The sequence below is a fragment of the Euprymna scolopes genome, chromosome 11 (assembly GCF_053919585.1).
Source record: "Euprymna scolopes isolate OS-2025 chromosome 11, ASM5391958v1, whole genome shotgun sequence".
Lineage (NCBI taxonomy): Eukaryota > Metazoa > Mollusca > Cephalopoda > Sepiida > Sepiolidae > Euprymna > Euprymna scolopes.
In genome coordinates, this window is record NC_136492.1 from 40,135,903 (window position 1) to 40,155,983 (window position 20,081).

The 20,081-nt window shown below is 33.2% G+C and overlaps 1 protein-coding gene across 1 annotated transcript in view; it reads left to right on the forward strand.

The window, feature by feature from the left end:
* Positions 1–20,081, forward strand: part of LOC145287844 (DNA replication licensing factor mcm7-like) — a 126,458-nt gene that overhangs the window by 34,840 nt on the left and 71,537 nt on the right. The window contains exon 4 of the mRNA XM_080135720.1: positions 1,641–1,777. Within this exon, the coding sequence (XP_079991846.1) occupies positions 1,641–1,777 (137 nt within the window). The remainder of the gene's footprint in view (positions 1–1,640; positions 1,778–20,081) is intronic.

Sequence of the window (20,081 nt, forward strand, 5' to 3'; positions counted from 1 at the left end):
TGTTTGCTTTCAATGGCAAACTACTTGAGTGATCGACCTTGAGTTCAACAGCAACTTCTTGCGTGGTTTTGCGATTAAGGCTTTCATATGTTCATTATCAACTGCAAACGGCTGGCTGCAGCTGTCTACATCTTCCAGGCTCTCTTCACCTTCTTGAACCACCGTTGTGCCACACATTCGTTAGTCGTTCCTGGGCCAAATGCATCATTGATATCATGAGCTGTCTTGGCAGTTTTTCGGCCTAGTTTGAACTGGACCAAGAAAATTGTATGGATTTGAATTTTATCCATGCTGTCGAAAAGCCTCCAAAAAAAATGAAGAGATTGAGAACCGTAACAAATAACACTATTTGATAGAGCGAAAAAGGCACATCAAAATGATAACATGACTATATTTTATATCAATGAATTAATTCAGAAATCTATAATATAAATCTTACCTGTCTGTTTAAATGTTTGTATGTCTGCCTAAAACTATCGACAGAGGCGATGGATTTTCATGATCAGTATTGTTTTGAAGCTCTGCCCTTCGGACAAAATATCAAAAAATTGGCTGAAAAACGTGAATTTCTTCACCCTCAACTAAGCACTTTTTTACAGGGAGGGGGTCGCTTTTTTTTCTTTTTCTTTTTTTTTTTCTCCAATATTTTCGAAAGTCATCTCTTTTCGATTGACTAGCCTTAATTTAAACCTTCGCTACTTCCGGTTTGATGATGGATGCAACAGCAAAGACGTCAGGTTTTTTTTTTCTCCTCGCATGCTTTTATCTCCTTCATGGTATGGGTCTGCCCTGCCTACTACAACTTTTTTTTTTTTTTTGCTCAACAGATACGTCTAGGCACCCAGGCTAGTCACATATAAAAGTAACATGTGAGAAAAAGATATTATTTTTGTACCAACCTAATATTTTTTTTAGACACTATGTGTAGTTTAATGAAGGTTCATGCTTCTTTGTTATTAGAGCAAAATTCTAAAATGGAAATAATGAATTTCCAGTTCAATAGTATCTCCTTAATTTTCACGTCACATTAATGGACATATATCCAAAAATTAAGAAAAACAATACGGTAGAAAATTATTAACAAAAAATTGTTTTGCTAAAAACAAACAGAAAGCCCGAATCATAACAAGAGAGGTAATTAATTTCTGAAAATTTTTCTAATCTTAGACCAATTTAGCAAAACTCGATTCTTGCTAATCATCTTCAAAAACTTTTCATTAATAATTTTCTACCTTACTGGTTTTGTAATTTTCAGGTATGTTAAGTACAAGCCATTGGTTATACTTGAAATTCAATATTTCAAATTTTGCTTTTATAATGAAGAAGCACCTAAATTTTGAAACAAAACTTTTTTCTGTTATCATAAGGTAAAGGCAAAAATATTTAATCGTGCAAACATTTGAATGCTTCAGATGTTTTAGACATTTGTTTTACAAGTTCTACATTTAATTTAATGTTATTATGAATTCTTTAATTGTATAGAGATAGTAAGGTAGCACTAATTCCCAATATTCCAGAATCTAATAAAAAAAAAAAAAAAAAAAAAAAAAAGAAAATAATATAATTTTGAAAATTGTGATCTTAATAGAGATTACATCTTCAATATATATAATCCAATTTTTTCATTTTCTTCCTCTCAGGTCGTATCGAAAGATTCCCTTGACATTTACATTGAGCATCGTTTATTGATGGAGCAGAGAAATCAGCGTGCTGATGGAGGCCACGCAATTACAAGAGATCCACGAAACAAGTATCCTCCCGAGTTAATGAGAAGATTGTTAGTATTTATTTAAATCTCTGTAAAAACTAATCTTAAATTTATTTTGCCTGATTATTGCTACTAAAACCACCTAAATGAAAGATGGCTCTAGAAAACTGATTATTGCTACTAAAACCACCTAAATGAAAGATGGCTCTAGAAAACTGATTATTGCTACTAAAACCACCTAAATGAAAGATGCCTCTAGAAAACTGATTATTGCTACTAAAACCACCTAAATGAAAGATGCCTCTAGAAAACTGATTATTGCTACTAAAACCACCTAAATGAAAGATGCCTCTAGAAAACTGATTATTGCTACTAAAACCACCTAAATGAAAGATGCCTCTAGAAAACTGATTATTGCTACTAAAACCACCTAAATGAAAGATGCCTCTAGAAAACTGATTATTGCTACTAAAACCACCTAAATGAAAGATGCCTCTAGAAAACTGATTATTGCTACTAAAACCACCTAAATGAAAGATGGCTCTAGAAAACTGATTATTGCTACTAAAACCACCTAAATGAAAGATGCCTCTAGAAAACTGATTATTGCTACTAAAACCACCTAAATGAAAGATGGCTCTAGAAAACTGATTATTGCTACTAAAACCACCTAAATGAAAGATGCCTCTAGAAAACTGATTATTGCTACTAAAACCACCTAAATGAAAGATGGCTCTAGAAAACTGATTATTGCTACTAAAACCACCTAAATGAAAGATGCCTCTAGAAAACTGATTATTGCTACTAAAACCACCTAAATGAAAGATGCCTCTAGAAAACTGATTATTGCTACTAAAACCACCTAAATGAAAGATGCCTCTAGAAAACTGATTATTGCTACTAAAACCACCTAAATGAAAGATGCCTCTAGAAAACTGATTATTGCTACTAAAACCACCTAAATGAAAGATGCCTCTAGAAAACTGATTATTGCTACTAAAACCACCTAAATGAAAGATGCCTCTAGAAAACTGATTATTGCTACTAAAACCACCTAAATGAAAGATGGCTCTAGAAAACTGATTATTGCTACTAAAACCACCTAAATGAAAGATGCCTCTAGAAAACTGATTATTGCTACTAAAACCACCTAAATGAAAGATGCCTCTAGAAAACTGATTATTGCTACTAAAACCACCTAAATGAAAGATGCCTCTAGAAAACTGATTATTGCTACTAAAACCACCTAAATGAAAGATGCCTCTAGAAAACTGATTATTGCTACTAAAACCACCTAAATGAAAGATGCCTCTAGAAAACTGATTATTGCTACTAAAACCACCTAAATGAAAGATGCCTCTAGAAAACTGATTATTGCTACTAAAACCACCTAAATGAAAGATGCCTCTAGAAAACTGATTATTGCTACTAAAACCACCTAAATGAAAGATGCCTCTAGAAAACTGATTATTGCTACTAAAACCACCTAAATGAAAGATGCCTCTAGAAAACTGATTATTGCTACTAAAACCACCTAAATGAAAGATGCCTCTAGAAAACTGATTATTGCTACTAAAACCACCTAAATGAAAGATGCCTCTAGAAAACTGATTATTGCTACTAAAACCACCTAAATGAAAGATGCCTCTAGAAAACTGATTATTGCTACTAAAACCACCTAAATGAAAGATGCCTCTAGAAAACTGATTATTGCTACTAAAACCACCTAAATGAAAGATGCCTCTAGAAAACTGATTATTGCTACTAAAACCACCTAAATGAAAGATGCCTCTAGAAAACTGATTATTGCTACTAAAACCACCTAAATGAAAGATGCCTCTAGAAAACTGATTATTGCTACTAAAACCACCTAAATGAAAGATGCCTCTAGAAAACTGATTATTGCTACTAAAACCACCTAAATGAAAGATGCCTCTAGAAAACTGATTATTGCTACTAAAACCACCTAAATGAAAGATGCCTCTAGAAAACTGATTATTGCTACTAAAACCACCTAAATGAAAGATGCCTCTAGAAAACTGATTATTGCTACTAAAACCACCTAAATGAAAGATGGCTCTAGAAAACTGATTATTGCTACTAAAACCACCTAAATGAAAGATGCCTCTAGAAAACTGATTATTGCTACTAAAACCACCTAAATGAAAGATGCCTCTAGAAAACTGATTATTGCTACTAAAACCACCTAAATGAAAGATGGCTCTAGAAAACTGATTATTGCTACTAAAACCACCTAAATGAAAGATGCCTCTAGAAAACTGATTATTGCTACTAAAACCACCTAAATGAAAGATGCCTCTAGAAAACTGATTATTGCTACTAAAACCACCTAAATGAAAGATGCCTCTAGAAAACTGATTATTGCTACTAAAACCACCTAAATGAAAGATGCCTCTAGAAAACTGATTATTGCTACTAAAACCACCTAAATGAAAGATGCCTCTAGAAAACTGATTATTGCTACTAAAACCACCTAAATGAAAGATGCCTCTAGAAAACTGATTATTGCTACTAAAACCACCTAAATGAAAGATGCCTCTAGAAAACTGATTATTGCTACTAAAACCACCTAAATGAAAGATGCCTCTAGAAAACTGATTATTGCTACTAAAACCACCTAAATGAAAGATGCCTCTAGAAAACTGATTATTGCTACTAAAACCACCTAAATGAAAGATGGCTCTAGAAAACTGATTATTGCTACTAAAACCACCTAAATGAAAGATGGCTCTAGAAAACTGATTATTGCTACTAAAACCACCTAAATGAAAGATGCCTCTAGAAAACTGATTATTGCTACTAAAACCACCTAAATGAAAGATGCCTCTAGAAAACTGATTATTGCTACTAAAACCACCTAAATGAAAGATGCCTCTAGAAAACTGATTATTGCTACTAAAACCACCTAAATGAAAGATGCCTCTAGAAAACTGATTATTGCTACTAAAACCACCTAAATGAAAGATGCCTCTAGAAAACTGATTATTGCTACTAAAACCACCTAAATGAAAGATGCCTCTAGAAAACTGATTATTGCTACTAAAACCACCTAAATGAAAGATGCCTCTAGAAAACTGATTATTGCTACTAAAACCACCTAAATGAAAGATGCCTCTAGAAAACTGATTATTGCTACTAAAACCACCTAAATGAAAGATGGCTCTAGAAAACTGATTATTGCTACTAAAACCACCTAAATGAAAGATGGCTCTAGAAAACTGATTATTGCTACTAAAACCACCTAAATGAAAGATGCCTCTAGAAAACTGATTATTGCTACTAAAACCACCTAAATGAAAGATGCCTCTAGAAAACTGATTATTGCTACTAAAACCACCTAAATGAAAGATGCCTCTAGAAAACTGATTATTGCTACTAAAACCACCTAAATGAAAGATGCCTCTAGAAAACTGATTATTGCTACTAAAACCACCTAAATGAAAGATGCCTCTAGAAAACTGATTATTGCTACTAAAACCACCTAAATGAAAGATGGCTCTAGAAAACTGATTATTGCTACTAAAACCACCTAAATGAAAGATGCCTCTAGAAAACTGATTATTGCTACTAAAACCACCTAAATGAAAGATGCCTCTAGAAAACTGATTATTGCTACTAAAACCACCTAAATGAAAGATGCCTCTAGAAAACTGATTATTGCTACTAAAACCACCTAAATGAAAGATGCCTCTAGAAAACTGATTATTGCTACTAAAACCACCTAAATGAAAGATGCCTCTAGAAAACTGATTATTGCTACTAAAACCACCTAAATGAAAGATGCCTCTAGAAAACTGATTATTGCTACTAAAACCACCTAAATGAAAGATGCCTCTAGAAAACTGATTATTGCTACTAAAACCACCTAAATGAAAGATGCCTCTAGAAAACTGATTATTGCTACTAAAACCACCTAAATGAAAGATGGCTCTAGAAAACTGATTATTGCTACTAAAACCACCTAAATGAAAGATGCCTCTAGAAAACTGATTATTGCTACTAAAACCACCTAAATGAAAGATGCCTCTAGAAAACTGATTATTGCTACTAAAACCACCTAAATGAAAGATGCCTCTAGAAAACTGATTATTGCTACTAAAACCACCTAAATGAAAGATGCCTCTAGAAAACTGATTATTGCTACTAAAACCACCTAAATGAAAGATGCCTCTAGAAAACTGATTATTTCTACTAAAACCACCTAAATGAAAGATGCCTCTAGAAAACTGATTATTGCTACTAAAACCACCTAAATGAAAGATGCCTCTAGAAAACTGATTATTGCTACTAAAACCACCTAAATGAAAGATGCCTCTAGAAAACTGATTATTGCTACTAAAACCACCTAAATGAAAGATGCCTCTAGAAAACTGATTATTGCTACTAAAACCACCTAAATGAAAGATGCCTCTAGAAAACTGATTATTGCTACTAAAACCACCTAAATGAAAGATGCCTCTAGAAAACTGATTATTGCTACTAAAACCACCTAAATGAAAGATGGCTCTAGAAAACTGATTATTGCTACTAAAACCACCTAAATGAAAGATGCCTCTAGAAAACTGATTATTGCTACTAAAACCACCTAAATGAAAGATGGCTCTAGAAAACTGATTATTGCTACTAAAACCACCTAAATGAAAGATGCCTCTAGAAAACTGATTATTGCTACTAAAACCACCTAAATGAAAGATGCCTCTAGAAAACTGATTATTGCTACTAAAACCACCTAAATGAAAGATGCCTCTAGAAAACTGATTATTGCTACTAAAACCACCTAAATGAAAGATGCCTCTAGAAAACTGATTATTGCTACTAAAACCACCTAAATGAAAGATGCCTCTAGAAAACTGATTATTGCTACTAAAACCACCTAAATGAAAGATGCCTCTAGAAAACTGATTATTGCTACTAAAACCACCTAAATGAAAGATGCCTCTAGAAAACTGATTATTGCTACTAAAACCACCTAAATGAAAGATGCCTCTAGAAAACTGATTATTGCTACTAAAACCACCTAAATGAAAGATGCCTCTAGAAAACTGATTATTGCTACTAAAACCACCTAAATGAAAGATGCCTCTAGAAAACTGATTATTGCTACTAAAACCACCTAAATGAAAGATGCCTCTAGAAAACTGATTATTGCTACTAAAACCACCTAAATGAAAGATGCCTCTAGAAAACTGATTATTGCTACTAAAACCACCTAAATGAAAGATGCCTCTAGAAAACTGATTATTGCTACTAAAACCACCTAAATGAAAGATGCCTCTAGAAAACTGATTATTGCTACTAAAACCACCTAAATGAAAGATGCCTCTAGAAAACTGATTATTGCTACTAAAACCACCTAAATGAAAGATGCCTCTAGAAAACTGATTATTGCTACTAAAACCACCTAAATGAAAGATGCCTCTAGAAAACTGATTATTGCTACTAAAACCACCTAAATGAAAGATGCCTCTAGAAAACTGATTATTGCTACTAAAACCACCTAAATGAAAGATGCCTCTAGAAAACTGATTATTGCTACTAAAACCACCTAAATGAAAGATGCCTCTAGAAAACTGATTATTGCTACTAAAACCACCTAAATGAAAGATGCCTCTAGAAAACTGATTATTGCTACTAAAACCACCTAAATGAAAGATGCCTCTAGAAAACTGATTATTGCTACTAAAACCACCTAAATGAAAGATGCCTCTAGAAAACTGATTATTGCTACTAAAACCACCTAAATGAAAGATGCCTCTAGAAAACTGATTATTGCTACTAAAACCACCTAAATGAAAGATGCCTCTAGAAAACTGATTATTGCTACTAAAACCACCTAAATGAAAGATGCCTCTAGAAAACTGATTATTGCTACTAAAACCACCTAAATGAAAGATGCCTCTAGAAAACTGATTATTGCTACTAAAACCACCTAAATGAAAGATGCCTCTAGAAAACTGATTATTGCTACTAAAACCACCTAAATGAAAGATGCCTCTAGAAAACTGATTATTGCTACTAAAACCACCTAAATGAAAGATGGCTCTAGAAAACTGATTATTGCTACTAAAACCACCTAAATGAAAGATGGCTCTAGAAAACTGATTATTGCTACTAAAACCACCTAAATGAAAGATGCCTCTAGAAAACTGATTATTGCTACTAAAACCACCTAAATGAAAGATGCCTCTAGAAAACTGATTATTGCTACTAAAACCACCTAAATGAAAGATGCCTCTAGAAAACTGATTATTGCTACTAAAACCACCTAAATGAAAGATGCCTCTAGAAAACTGATTATTGCTACTAAAACCACCTAAATGAAAGATGCCTCTAGAAAACTGATTATTGCTACTAAAACCACCTAAATGAAAGATGCCTCTAGAAAACTGATTATTGCTACTAAAACCACCTAAATGAAAGATGCCTCTAGAAAACTGATTATTGCTACTAAAACCACCTAAATGAAAGATGGCTCTAGAAAACTGATTATTGCTACTAAAACCACCTAAATGAAAGATGCCTCTAGAAAACTGATTATTGCTACTAAAACCACCTAAATGAAAGATGGCTCTAGAAAACTGATTATTGCTACTAAAACCACCTAAATGAAAGATGCCTCTAGAAAACTGATTATTGCTACTAAAACCACCTAAATGAAAGATGCCTCTAGAAAACTGATTATTGCTACTAAAACCACCTAAATGAAAGATGCCTCTAGAAAACTGATTATTGCTACTAAAACCACCTAAATGAAAGATGCCTCTAGAAAACTGATTATTGCTACTAAAACCACCTAAATGAAAGATGCCTCTAGAAAACTGATTATTGCTACTAAAACCACCTAAATGAAAGATGCCTCTAGAAAACTGATTATTGCTACTAAAACCACCTAAATGAAAGATGGCTCTAGAAAACTGATTATTGCTACTAAAACCACCTAAATGAAAGATGCCTCTAGAAAACTGATTATTGCTACTAAAACCACCTAAATGAAAGATGCCTCTAGAAAACTGATTATTGCTACTAAAACCACCTAAATGAAAGATGCCTCTAGAAAACTGATTATTGCTACTAAAACCACCTAAATGAAAGATGCCTCTAGAAAACTGATTATTGCTACTAAAACCACCTAAATGAAAGATGCCTCTAGAAAACTGATTATTGCTACTAAAACCACCTAAATGAAAGATGCCTCTAGAAAACTGATTATTGCTACTAAAACCACCTAAATGAAAGATGCCTCTAGAAAACTGATTATTGCTACTAAAACCACCTAAATGAAAGATGCCTCTAGAAAACTGATTATTGCTACTAAAACCACCTAAATGAAAGATGCCTCTAGAAAACTGATTATTGCTACTAAAACCACCTAAATGAAAGATGCCTCTAGAAAACTGATTATTGCTTCTAAAACCACCTAAATGAAAGATGCCTCTAGAAAACTGATTATTGCTACTAAAACCACCTAAATGAAAGATGCCTCTAGAAAACTGATTATTGCTACTAAAACCACCTAAATGAAAGATGCCTCTAGAAAACTGATTATTGCTACTAAAACCACCTAAATGAAAGATGCCTCTAGAAAACTGATTATTGCTACTAAAACCACCTAAATGAAAGATGCTCTAGAAAACTGATTATTGCTACTAAAACCACCTAAATGAAAGATGCCTCTAGAAAACTGATTATTGCTACTAAAACCACCTAAATGAAAGATGGCTCTAGAAAACTGATTATTGCTACTAAAACCACCTAAATGAAAGATGCCTCTAGAAAACTGATTATTGCTACTAAAACCACCTAAATGAAAGATGCCTCTAGAAAACTGATTATTGCTACTAAAACCACCTAAATGAAAGATGGCCTCTAGAAAACTGATTATTGCTACTAAAACCACCTAAATGAAAGATGCCTCTAGAAAACTGATTATTGCTACTAAAACCACCTAAATGAAAGATGCCTCTAGAAAACTGATTATTGCTACTAAAACCACCTAAATGAAAGATGCCTCTAGAAAACTGATTATTGCTACTAAAACCACCTAAATGAAAGATGCCTCTAGAAAACTGATTATTGCTACTAAAACCACCTAAATGAAAGATGCCTCTAGAAAACTGATTATTGCTACTAAAACCACCTAAATGAAAGATGCCTCTAGAAAACTGATTATTGCTACTAAAACCACCTAAATGAAAGATGCCTCTAGAAAACTGATTATTGCTACTAAAACCACCTAAATGAAAGATGCCTCTAGAAAACTGATTATTGCTACTAAAACCACCTAAATGAAAGATGCCTCTAGAAAACTGATTATTGCTACTAAAACCACCTAAATGAAAGATGCCTCTAGAAAACTGATTATTGCTACTAAAACCACCTAAATGAAAGATGCCTCTAGAAAACTGATTATTGCTACTAAAACCACCTAAATGAAAGATGCCTCTAGAAAACTGATTATTGCTACTAAAACCACCTAAATGAAAGATGCCTCTAGAAAACTGATTATTGCTACTAAAACCACCTAAATGAAAGATGCCTCTAGAAAACTGATTATTGCTACTAAAACCACCTAAATGAAAGATGCCTCTAGAAAACTGATTATTGCTACTAAAACCACCTAAATGAAAGATGGCTCTAGAAAACTGATTATTGCTACTAAAACCACCTAAATGAAAGATGGCTCTAGAAAACTGATTATTGCTACTAAAACCACCTAAATGAAAGATGCCTCTAGAAAACTGATTATTGCTACTAAAACCACCTAAATGAAAGATGGCTCTAGAAAACTGATTATTGCTACTAAAACCACCTAAATGAAAGATGCCTCTAGAAAACTGATTATTGCTACTAAAACCACCTAAATGAAAGATGCCTCTAGAAAACTGATTATTGCTACTAAAACCACCTAAATGAAAGATGCCTCTAGAAAACTTATTATTGCTACTAAAACCACCTAAATGAAAGATGCCTCTAGAAAACTGATTATTGCTACTAAAACCACCTAAATGAAAGATGCCTCTAGAAAACTGATTATTGCTACTAAAACCACCTAAATGAAAGATGCCTCTAGAAAACTGATTATTGCTACTAAAACCACCTAAATGAAAGATGCCTCTAGAAAACTGATTATTGCTACTAAAACCACCTAAATGAAAGATGCCTCTAGAAAACTGATTATTGCTACTAAAACCACCTAAATGAAAGATGCCTCTAGAAAACTGATTATTGCTACTAAAACCACCTAAATGAAAGATGCCTCTAGAAAACTGATTATTGCTACTAAAACCACCTAAATGAAAGATGCCTCTAGAAAACTGATTATTGCTACTAAAACCACCTAAATGAAAGATGCCTCTAGAAAACTGATTATTGCTACTAAAACCACCTAAATGAAAGATGCCTCTAGAAAACTGATTATTGCTACTAAAACCACCTAAATGAAAGATGCCTCTAGAAAACTGATTATTGCTACTAAAACCACCTAAATGAAAGATGCCTCTAGAAAACTGATTATTGCTACTAAAACCACCTAAATGAAAGATGCCTCTAGAAAACTGATTATTGCTACTAAAACCACCTAAATGAAAGATGCCTCTAGAAAACTGATTATTGCTACTAAAACCACCTAAATGAAAGATGCCTCTAGAAAACTGATTATTGCTACTAAAACCACCTAAATGAAAGATGCCTCTAGAAAACTGATTATTGCTACTAAAACCACCTAAATGAAAGATGCCTCTAGAAAACTGATTATTGCTACTAAAACCACCTAAATGAAAGATGCCTCTAGAAAACTGATTATTGCTACTAAAACCACCTAAATGAAAGATGCCTCTAGAAAACTGATTATTGCTACTAAAACCACCTAAATGAAAGATGCCTCTAGAAAACTGATTATTGCTACTAAAACCACCTAAATGAAAGATGCCTCTAGAAAACTGATTATTGCTACTAAAACCACCTAAATGAAAGATGCCTCTAGAAAACTGATTATTGCTACTAAAACCACCTAAATGAAAGATGCCTCTAGAAAACTGATTATTGCTACTAAAACCACCTAAATGAAAGATGCCTCTAGAAAACTGATTATTGCTACTAAAACCACCTAAATGAAAGATGCCTCTAGAAAACTGATTATTGCTACTAAAACCACCTAAATGAAAGATGCCTCTAGAAAACTGATTATTGCTACTAAAACCACCTAAATGAAAGATGCCTCTAGAAAACTGATTATTGCTACTAAAACCACCTAAATGAAAGATGCCTCTAGAAAACTGATTATTGCTACTAAAACCACCTAAATGAAAGATGCCTCTAGAAAACTGATTATTGCTACTAAAACCACCTAAATGAAAGATGCCTCTAGAAAACTGATTATTGCTACTAAAACCACCTAAATGAAAGATGCCTCTAGAAAACTGATTATTGCTACTAAAACCACCTAAATGAAAGATGCCTCTAGAAAACTGATTATTGCTACTAAAACCACCTAAATGAAAGATGGCTCTAGAAAACTGATTATTGCTACTAAAACCACCTAAATGAAAGATGGCTCTAGAAAACTGATTATTGCTACTAAAACCACCTAAATGAAAGATGCCTCTAGAAAACTGATTATTGCTACTAAAACCACCTAAATGAAAGATGGCTCTAGAAAACTGATTATTGCTACTAAAACCACCTAAATGAAAGATGCCTCTAGAAAACTGATTATTGCTACTAAAACCACCTAAATGAAAGATGCCTCTAGAAAACTGATTATTGCTACTAAAACCACCTAAATGAAAGATGCCTCTAGAAAACTGATTATTGCTACTAAAACCACCTAAATGAAAGATGCCTCTAGAAAACTGATTATTGCTACTAAAACCACCTAAATGAAAGATGCCTCTAGAAAACTGATTATTGCTACTAAAACCACCTAAATGAAAGATGCCTCTAGAAAACTGATTATTGCTACTAAAACCACCTAAATGAAAGATGCCTCTAGAAAACTGATTATTGCTACTAAAACCACCTAAATGAAAGATGCCTCTAGAAAACTGATTATTGCTACTAAAACCACCTAAATGAAAGATGCCTCTAGAAAACTGATTATTGCTACTAAAACCACCTAAATGAAAGATGCCTCTAGAAAACTGATTATTGCTACTAAAACCACCTAAATGAAAGATGCCTCTAGAAAACTGATTATTGCTACTAAAACCACCTAAATGAAAGATGCCTCTAGAAAACTGATTATTGCTACTAAAACCACCTAAATGAAAGATGCCTCTAGAAAACTGATTATTGCTACTAAAACCACCTAAATGAAAGATGCCTCTAGAAAACTGATTATTGCTACTAAAACCACCTAAATGAAAGATGCCTCTAGAAAACTGATTATTGCTACTAAAACCACCTAAATGAAAGATGCCTCTAGAAAACTGATTATTGCTACTAAAACCACCTAAATGAAAGATGCCTCTAGAAAACTGATTATTGCTACTAAAACCACCTAAATGAAAGATGCCTCTAGAAAACTGATTATTGCTACTAAAACCACCTAAATGAAAGATGCCTCTAGAAAACTGATTATTGCTACTAAAACCACCTAAATGAAAGATGCCTCTAGAAAACTGATTATTGCTACTAAAACCACCTAAATGAAAGATGCCTCTAGAAAACTGATTATTGCTACTAAAACCACCTAAATGAAAGATGCCTCTAGAAAACTGATTATTGCTACTAAAACCACCTAAATGAAAGATGGCTCTAGAAAACTGATTATTGCTACTAAAACCACCTAAATGAAAGATGCCTCTAGAAAACTGATTATTGCTACTAAAACCACCTAAATGAAAGATGCCTCTAGAAAACTGATTATTGCTACTAAAACCACCTAAATGAAAGATGCCTCTAGAAAACTGATTATTGCTACTAAAACCACCTAAATGAAAGATGCCTCTAGAAAACTGATTATTGCTACTAAAACCACCTAAATGAAAGATGCCTCTAGAAAACTGATTATTGCTACTAAAACCACCTAAATGAAAGATGCCTCTAGAAAACTGATTATTGCTACTAAAACCACCTAAATGAAAGATGCCTCTAGAAAACTGATTATTGCTACTAAAACCACCTAAATGAAAGATGCCTCTAGAAAACTGATTATTGCTACTAAAACCACCTAAATGAAAGATGCCTCTAGAAAACTGATTATTGCTACTAAAACCACCTAAATGAAAGATGGCTCTAGAAAACTGATTATTGCTACTAAAACCACCTAAATGAAAGATGCCTCTAGAAAACTGATTATTGCTACTAAAACCACCTAAATGAAAGATGCCTCTAGAAAACTGATTATTGCTACTAAAACCACCTAAATGAAAGATGCCTCTAGAAAACTGATTATTGCTACTAAAACCACCTAAATGAAAGATGCCTCTAGAAAACTGATTATTGCTACTAAAACCACCTAAATGAAAGATGCCTCTAGAAAACTGATTATTGCTACTAAAACCACCTAAATGAAAGATGGCTCTAGAAAACTGATTATTGCTACTAAAACCACCTAAATGAAAGATGCCTCTAGAAAACTGATTATTGCTACTAAAACCACCTAAATGAAAGATGCCTCTAGAAAACTGATTATTGCTACTAAAACCACCTAAATGAAAGATGCCTCTAGAAAACTGATTATTGCTACTAAAACCACCTAAATGAAAGATGCCTCTAGAAAACTGATTATTGCTACTAAAACCACCTAAATGAAAGATGCCTCTAGAAAACTGATTATTGCTACTAAAACCACCTAAATGAAAGATGCCTCTAGAAAACTGATTATTGCTACTAAAACCACCTAAATGAAAGATGGCTCTAGAAAACTGATTATTGCTACTAAAACCACCTAAATGAAAGATGCCTCTAGAAAACTGATTATTGCTACTAAAACCACCTAAATGAAAGATGGCTCTAGAAAACTGATTATTGCTACTAAAACCACCTAAATGAAAGATGCCTCTAGAAAACTGATTATTGCTACTAAAACCACCTAAATGAAAGATGCCTCTAGAAAACTGATTATTGCTACTAAAACCACCTAAATGAAAGATGCCTCTAGAAAACTGATTATTGCTACTAAAACCACCTAAATGAAAGATGCCTCTAGAAAACTGATTATTGCTACTAAAACCACCTAAATGAAAGATGGCTCTAGAAAACTGATTATTGCTACTAAAACCACCTAAATGAAAGATGCCTCTAGAAAACTGATTATTGCTACTAAAACCACCTAAATGAAAGATGCCTCTAGAAAACTGATTATTGCTACTAAAACCACCTAAATGAAAGATGCCTCTAGAAAACTGATTATTGCTACTAAAACCACCTAAATGAAAGATGCCTCTAGAAAACTGATTATTGCTACTAAAACCACCTAAATGAAAGATGGCTCTAGAAAACTGATTATTGCTACTAAAACCACCTAAATGAAAGATGCCTCTAGAAAACTGATTATTGCTACTAAAACCACCTAAATGAAAGATGCCTCTAGAAAACTGATTATTGCTACTAAAACCACCTAAATGAAAGATGCCTCTAGAAAACTGATTATTGCTACTAAAACCACCTAAATGAAAGATGCCTCTAGAAAACTGATTATTGCTACTAAAACCACCTAAATGAAAGATGCCTCTAGAAAACTGATTATTGCTACTAAAACCACCTAAATGAAAGATGCCTCTAGAAAACTGATTATTGCTACTAAAACCACCTAAATGAAAGATGCCTCTAGAAAACTGATTATTGCTACTAAAACCACCTAAATGAAAGATGCCTCTAGAAAACTGATTATTGCTACTAAAACCACCTAAATGAAAGATGCCTCTAGAAAACTGATTATTGCTACTAAAACCACCTAAATGAAAGATGCCTCTAGAAAACTGATTATTGCTACTAAAACCACCTAAATGAAAGATGCCTCTAGAAAACTGATTATTGCTACTAAAACCACCTAAATGAAAGATGCCTCTAGAAAACTGATTATTGCTACTAAAACCACCTAAATGAAAGATGCCTCTAGAAAACTGATTATTGCTACTAAAACCACCTAAATGAAAGATGCCTCTAGAAAACTGATTATTGCTACTAAAACCACCTAAATGAAAGATGCCTCTAGAAAACTGATTATTGCTACTAAAACCACCTAAATGAAAGATGCCTCTAGAAAACTGATTATTGCTACTAAAACCACCTAAATGAAAGATGCCTCTAGAAAACTGATTATTGCTACTAAAACCACCTAAATGAAAGATGCCTCTAGAAAACTGATTATTGCTACTAAAACCACCTAAATGAAAGATGCCTCTAGAAAACTGATTATTGCTACTAAAACCACCTAAATGAAAGATGCCTCTAGAAAACTGATTATTGCTACTAAAACCACCTAAATGAAAGATGCCTCTAGAAAACTGATTATTGCTACTAAAACCACCTAAATGAAAGATGCCTCTAGAAAACTGATTATTGCTACTAAAACCACCTAAATGAAAGATGCCTCTAGAAAACTGATTATTGCTACTAAAACCACCTAAATGAAAGATGCCTCTAGAAAACTGATTATTGCTACTAAAACCACCTAAATGAAAGATGCCTCTAGAAAACTGATTATTGCTACTAAAACCACCTAAATGAAAGATGCCTCTAGAAAACTGATTATTGCTACTAAAACCACCTAAATGAAAGATGCCTCTAGAAAACTGATTATTGCTACTAAAACCACCTAAATGAAAGATGCCTCTAGAAAACTGATTATTGCTACTAAAACCACCTAAATGAAAGATGGCTCTAGAAAACTGATTATTGCTACTAAAACCACCTAAATGAAAGATGCCTCTAGAAAACTGATTATTGCTACTAAAACCACCTAAATGAAAGATGGCTCTAGAAAACTGATTATTGCTACTAAAACCACCTAAATGAAAGATGCCTCTAGAAAACTGATTATTGCTACTAAAACCACCTAAATGAAAGATGCCTCTAGAAAACTGATTATTGCTACTAAAACCACCTAAATGAAAGATGCCTCTAGAAAACTGATTATTGCTACTAAAACCACCTAAATGAAAGATGCCTCTAGAAAACTGATTATTGCTACTAAAACCACCTAAATGAAAGATGCCTCTAGAAAACTGATTATTGCTACTAAAACCACCTAAATGAAAGATGCCTCTAGAAAACTGATTATTGCTACTAAAACCACCTAAATGAAAGATGGCTCTAGAAAACTGATTATTGCTACTAAAACCACCTAAATGAAAGATGCCTCTAGAAAACTGATTATTGCTACTAAAACCACCTAAATGAAAGATGGCTCTAGAAAACTGATTATTGCTACTAAAACCACCTAAATGAAAGATGGCTCTAGAAAACTGATTATTGCTACTAAAACCACCTAAATGAAAGATGCCTCTAGAAAACTGATTATTGCTACTAAAACCACCTAAATGAAAGATGCCTCTAGAAAACTGATTATTGCTACTAAAACCACCTAAATGAAAGATGCCTCTAGAAAACTGATTATTGCTACTAAAACCACCTAAATGAAAGATGGCTCTAGAAAACTGATTATTGCTACTAAAACCACCTAAATGAAAGATGCCTCTAGAAAACTGATTATTGCTACTAAAACCACCTAAATGAAAGATGGCTCTAGAAAACTGATTATTGCTACTAAAACCACCTAAATGAAAGATGCCTCTAGAAAACTGATTATTGCTACTAAAACCACCTAAATGAAAGATGCCTCTAGAAAACTGATTATTGCTACTAAAACCACCTAAATGAAAGATGCCTCTAGAAAACTGATTATTGCTACTAAAACCACCTAAATGAAAGATGCCTCTAGAAAACTGATTATTGCTACTAAAACCACCTAAATGAAAGATGCCTCTAGAAAACTGATTATTGCTACTAAAACCACCTAAATGAAAGATGCCTCTAGAAAACTGATTATTGCTACTAAAACCACCTAAATGAAAGATGGCTCTAGAAAACTGATTATTGCTACTAAAACCACCTAAATGAAAGATGCCTCTAGAAAACTGATTATTGCTACTAAAACCACCTAAATGAAAGATGGCTCTAGAAAACTGATTATTGCTACTAAAACCACCTAAATGAAAGATGGCTCTAGAAAACTGATTATTGCTACTAAAACCACCTAAATGAAAGATGCCTCTAGAAAACTGATTATTGCTACTAAAACCACCTAAATGAAAGATGCCTCTAGAAAACTGATTATTGCTACTAAAACCACCTAAATGAAAGATGCCTCTAGAAAACTGATTATTGCTACTAAAACCACCTAAATGAAAGATGCCTCTAGAAAACTGATTATTGCTACTAAAACCACCTAAATGAAAGATGCCTCTAGAAAACTGATTATTGCTACTAAAACCACCTAAATGAAAGATGGCTCTAGAAAACTGATTATTGCTACTAAAACCACCTAAATGAAAGATGCCTCTAGAAAACTGATTATTGCTACTAAAACCAACTAAATGAAAGATGCCTCTAGAAAACTGATTATTGCTACTAAAACCACCTAAATGAAAGATGGCTCTAGAAAACTGATTATTGCTACTAAAACCACCTAAATGAAAGATGCCTCTAGAAAACTGATTATTGCTACTAAAACCACCTAAATGAAAGATGGCTCTAAAAAACTGATTATTGCTACTAAAACCACCTAAATGAAAGATGCCTCTAGAAAACTGATTATTGCTACTAAAACCACCTAAATGAAAGATGCCTCTAGAAAACTGATTATTGCTACTAAAACCACCTAAATGAAAGATGCCTCTAGAAAACTGATTATTGCTACTAAAACCACCTAAATGAAAGATGCCTCTAGAAAACTGATTATTGCTACTAAAACCACCTAAATGAAAGATGCCTCTAGAAAACTGATTATTGCTACTAAAACCACCTAAATGAAAGATGCCTCTAGAAAACTGATTATTGCTACTAAAACCACCTAAATGAAAGATGCCTCTAGAAAACTGATTATTGCTACTAAAACCACCTAAATGAAAGATGGCTCTAGAAAACTGATTATTGCTACTAAAACCACCTAAATGAAAGATGCCTCTAGAAAACTGATTATTGCTACTAAAACCACCTAAATGAAAGATGCCTCTAGAAAACTGATTATTGCTACTAAAACCACCTAAATGAAAGATGCCTCTAGAAAACTGATTATTGCTACTAAAACCACCTAAATGAAAGATGCCTCTAGAAAACTGATTATTGCTACTAAAACCACCTAAATGAAAGATGCCTCTAGAAAACTGATTATTGCTACTAAAACCACCTAAATGAAAGATGCCTCTAGAAAACTGATTATTGCTACTAAAACCACCTAAATGAAAGATGGCTCTAGAAAACTGATTATTGCTACTAAAACCACCTAAATGAAAGATGGCTCTAGAAAACTGATTATTGCTACTAAAACCACCTAAATGAAAGATGCCTCTAGAAAACTGATTATTGCTACTAAAACCACCTAAATGAAAGATGGCTCTAGAAAACTGATTATTGCTACTAAAACCACCTAAATGAAAGATGCCTCTAGAAAACTGATTATTGCTACTAAAACCACCTAAATGAAAGATGCCTCTAGAAAACTGATTATTGCTACTAAAACCACCTAAATGAAAGATGGCTCTAGAAAACTGATTATTGCTACTAAAACCACCTAAATGAAAGATGCCTCTAGAAAACTGATTATTGCTACTAAAACCACCTAAATGAAAGATGGCTCTAGAAAACTGATTATTGCTACTAAAACCACCTAAATGAAAGATGCCTCTAGAAAACTGATTATTGCTACTAAAACCACCTAAATGAAAGATGCCTCTAGAAAACTGATTATTGCTACTAAAACCACCTAAATGAAAGATGGCTCTAGAAAACTGATTATTGCTACTAAAACCACCTAAATGAAAGATGCCTCTAGAAAACTGATTATTGCTACTAAAACCACCTAAATGAAAGATGCCTCTAGAAAACTGATTATTGCTACTAAAACCACTTAAATGAAAGATGGCTCTAGAAAACTGATTATTGCTACTAAAACCACCTAAATGAAAGATGGCTCTAGAGAACTGATTATTGCTACTAAAACCACCTAAATGAAAGATGCCTCTAGAAAACTGATTATTGCTACTAAAACCACCTAAATGAAAGATGCCTCTAGAAAACTGATTATTGCTACTAAAACCACCTAAATGAAAGATGCCTCTAGAAAACTGATTATTGCTACTAAAACCACCTAAATGAAAGATGCCTCTAGAAAACTGATTATTGCTAC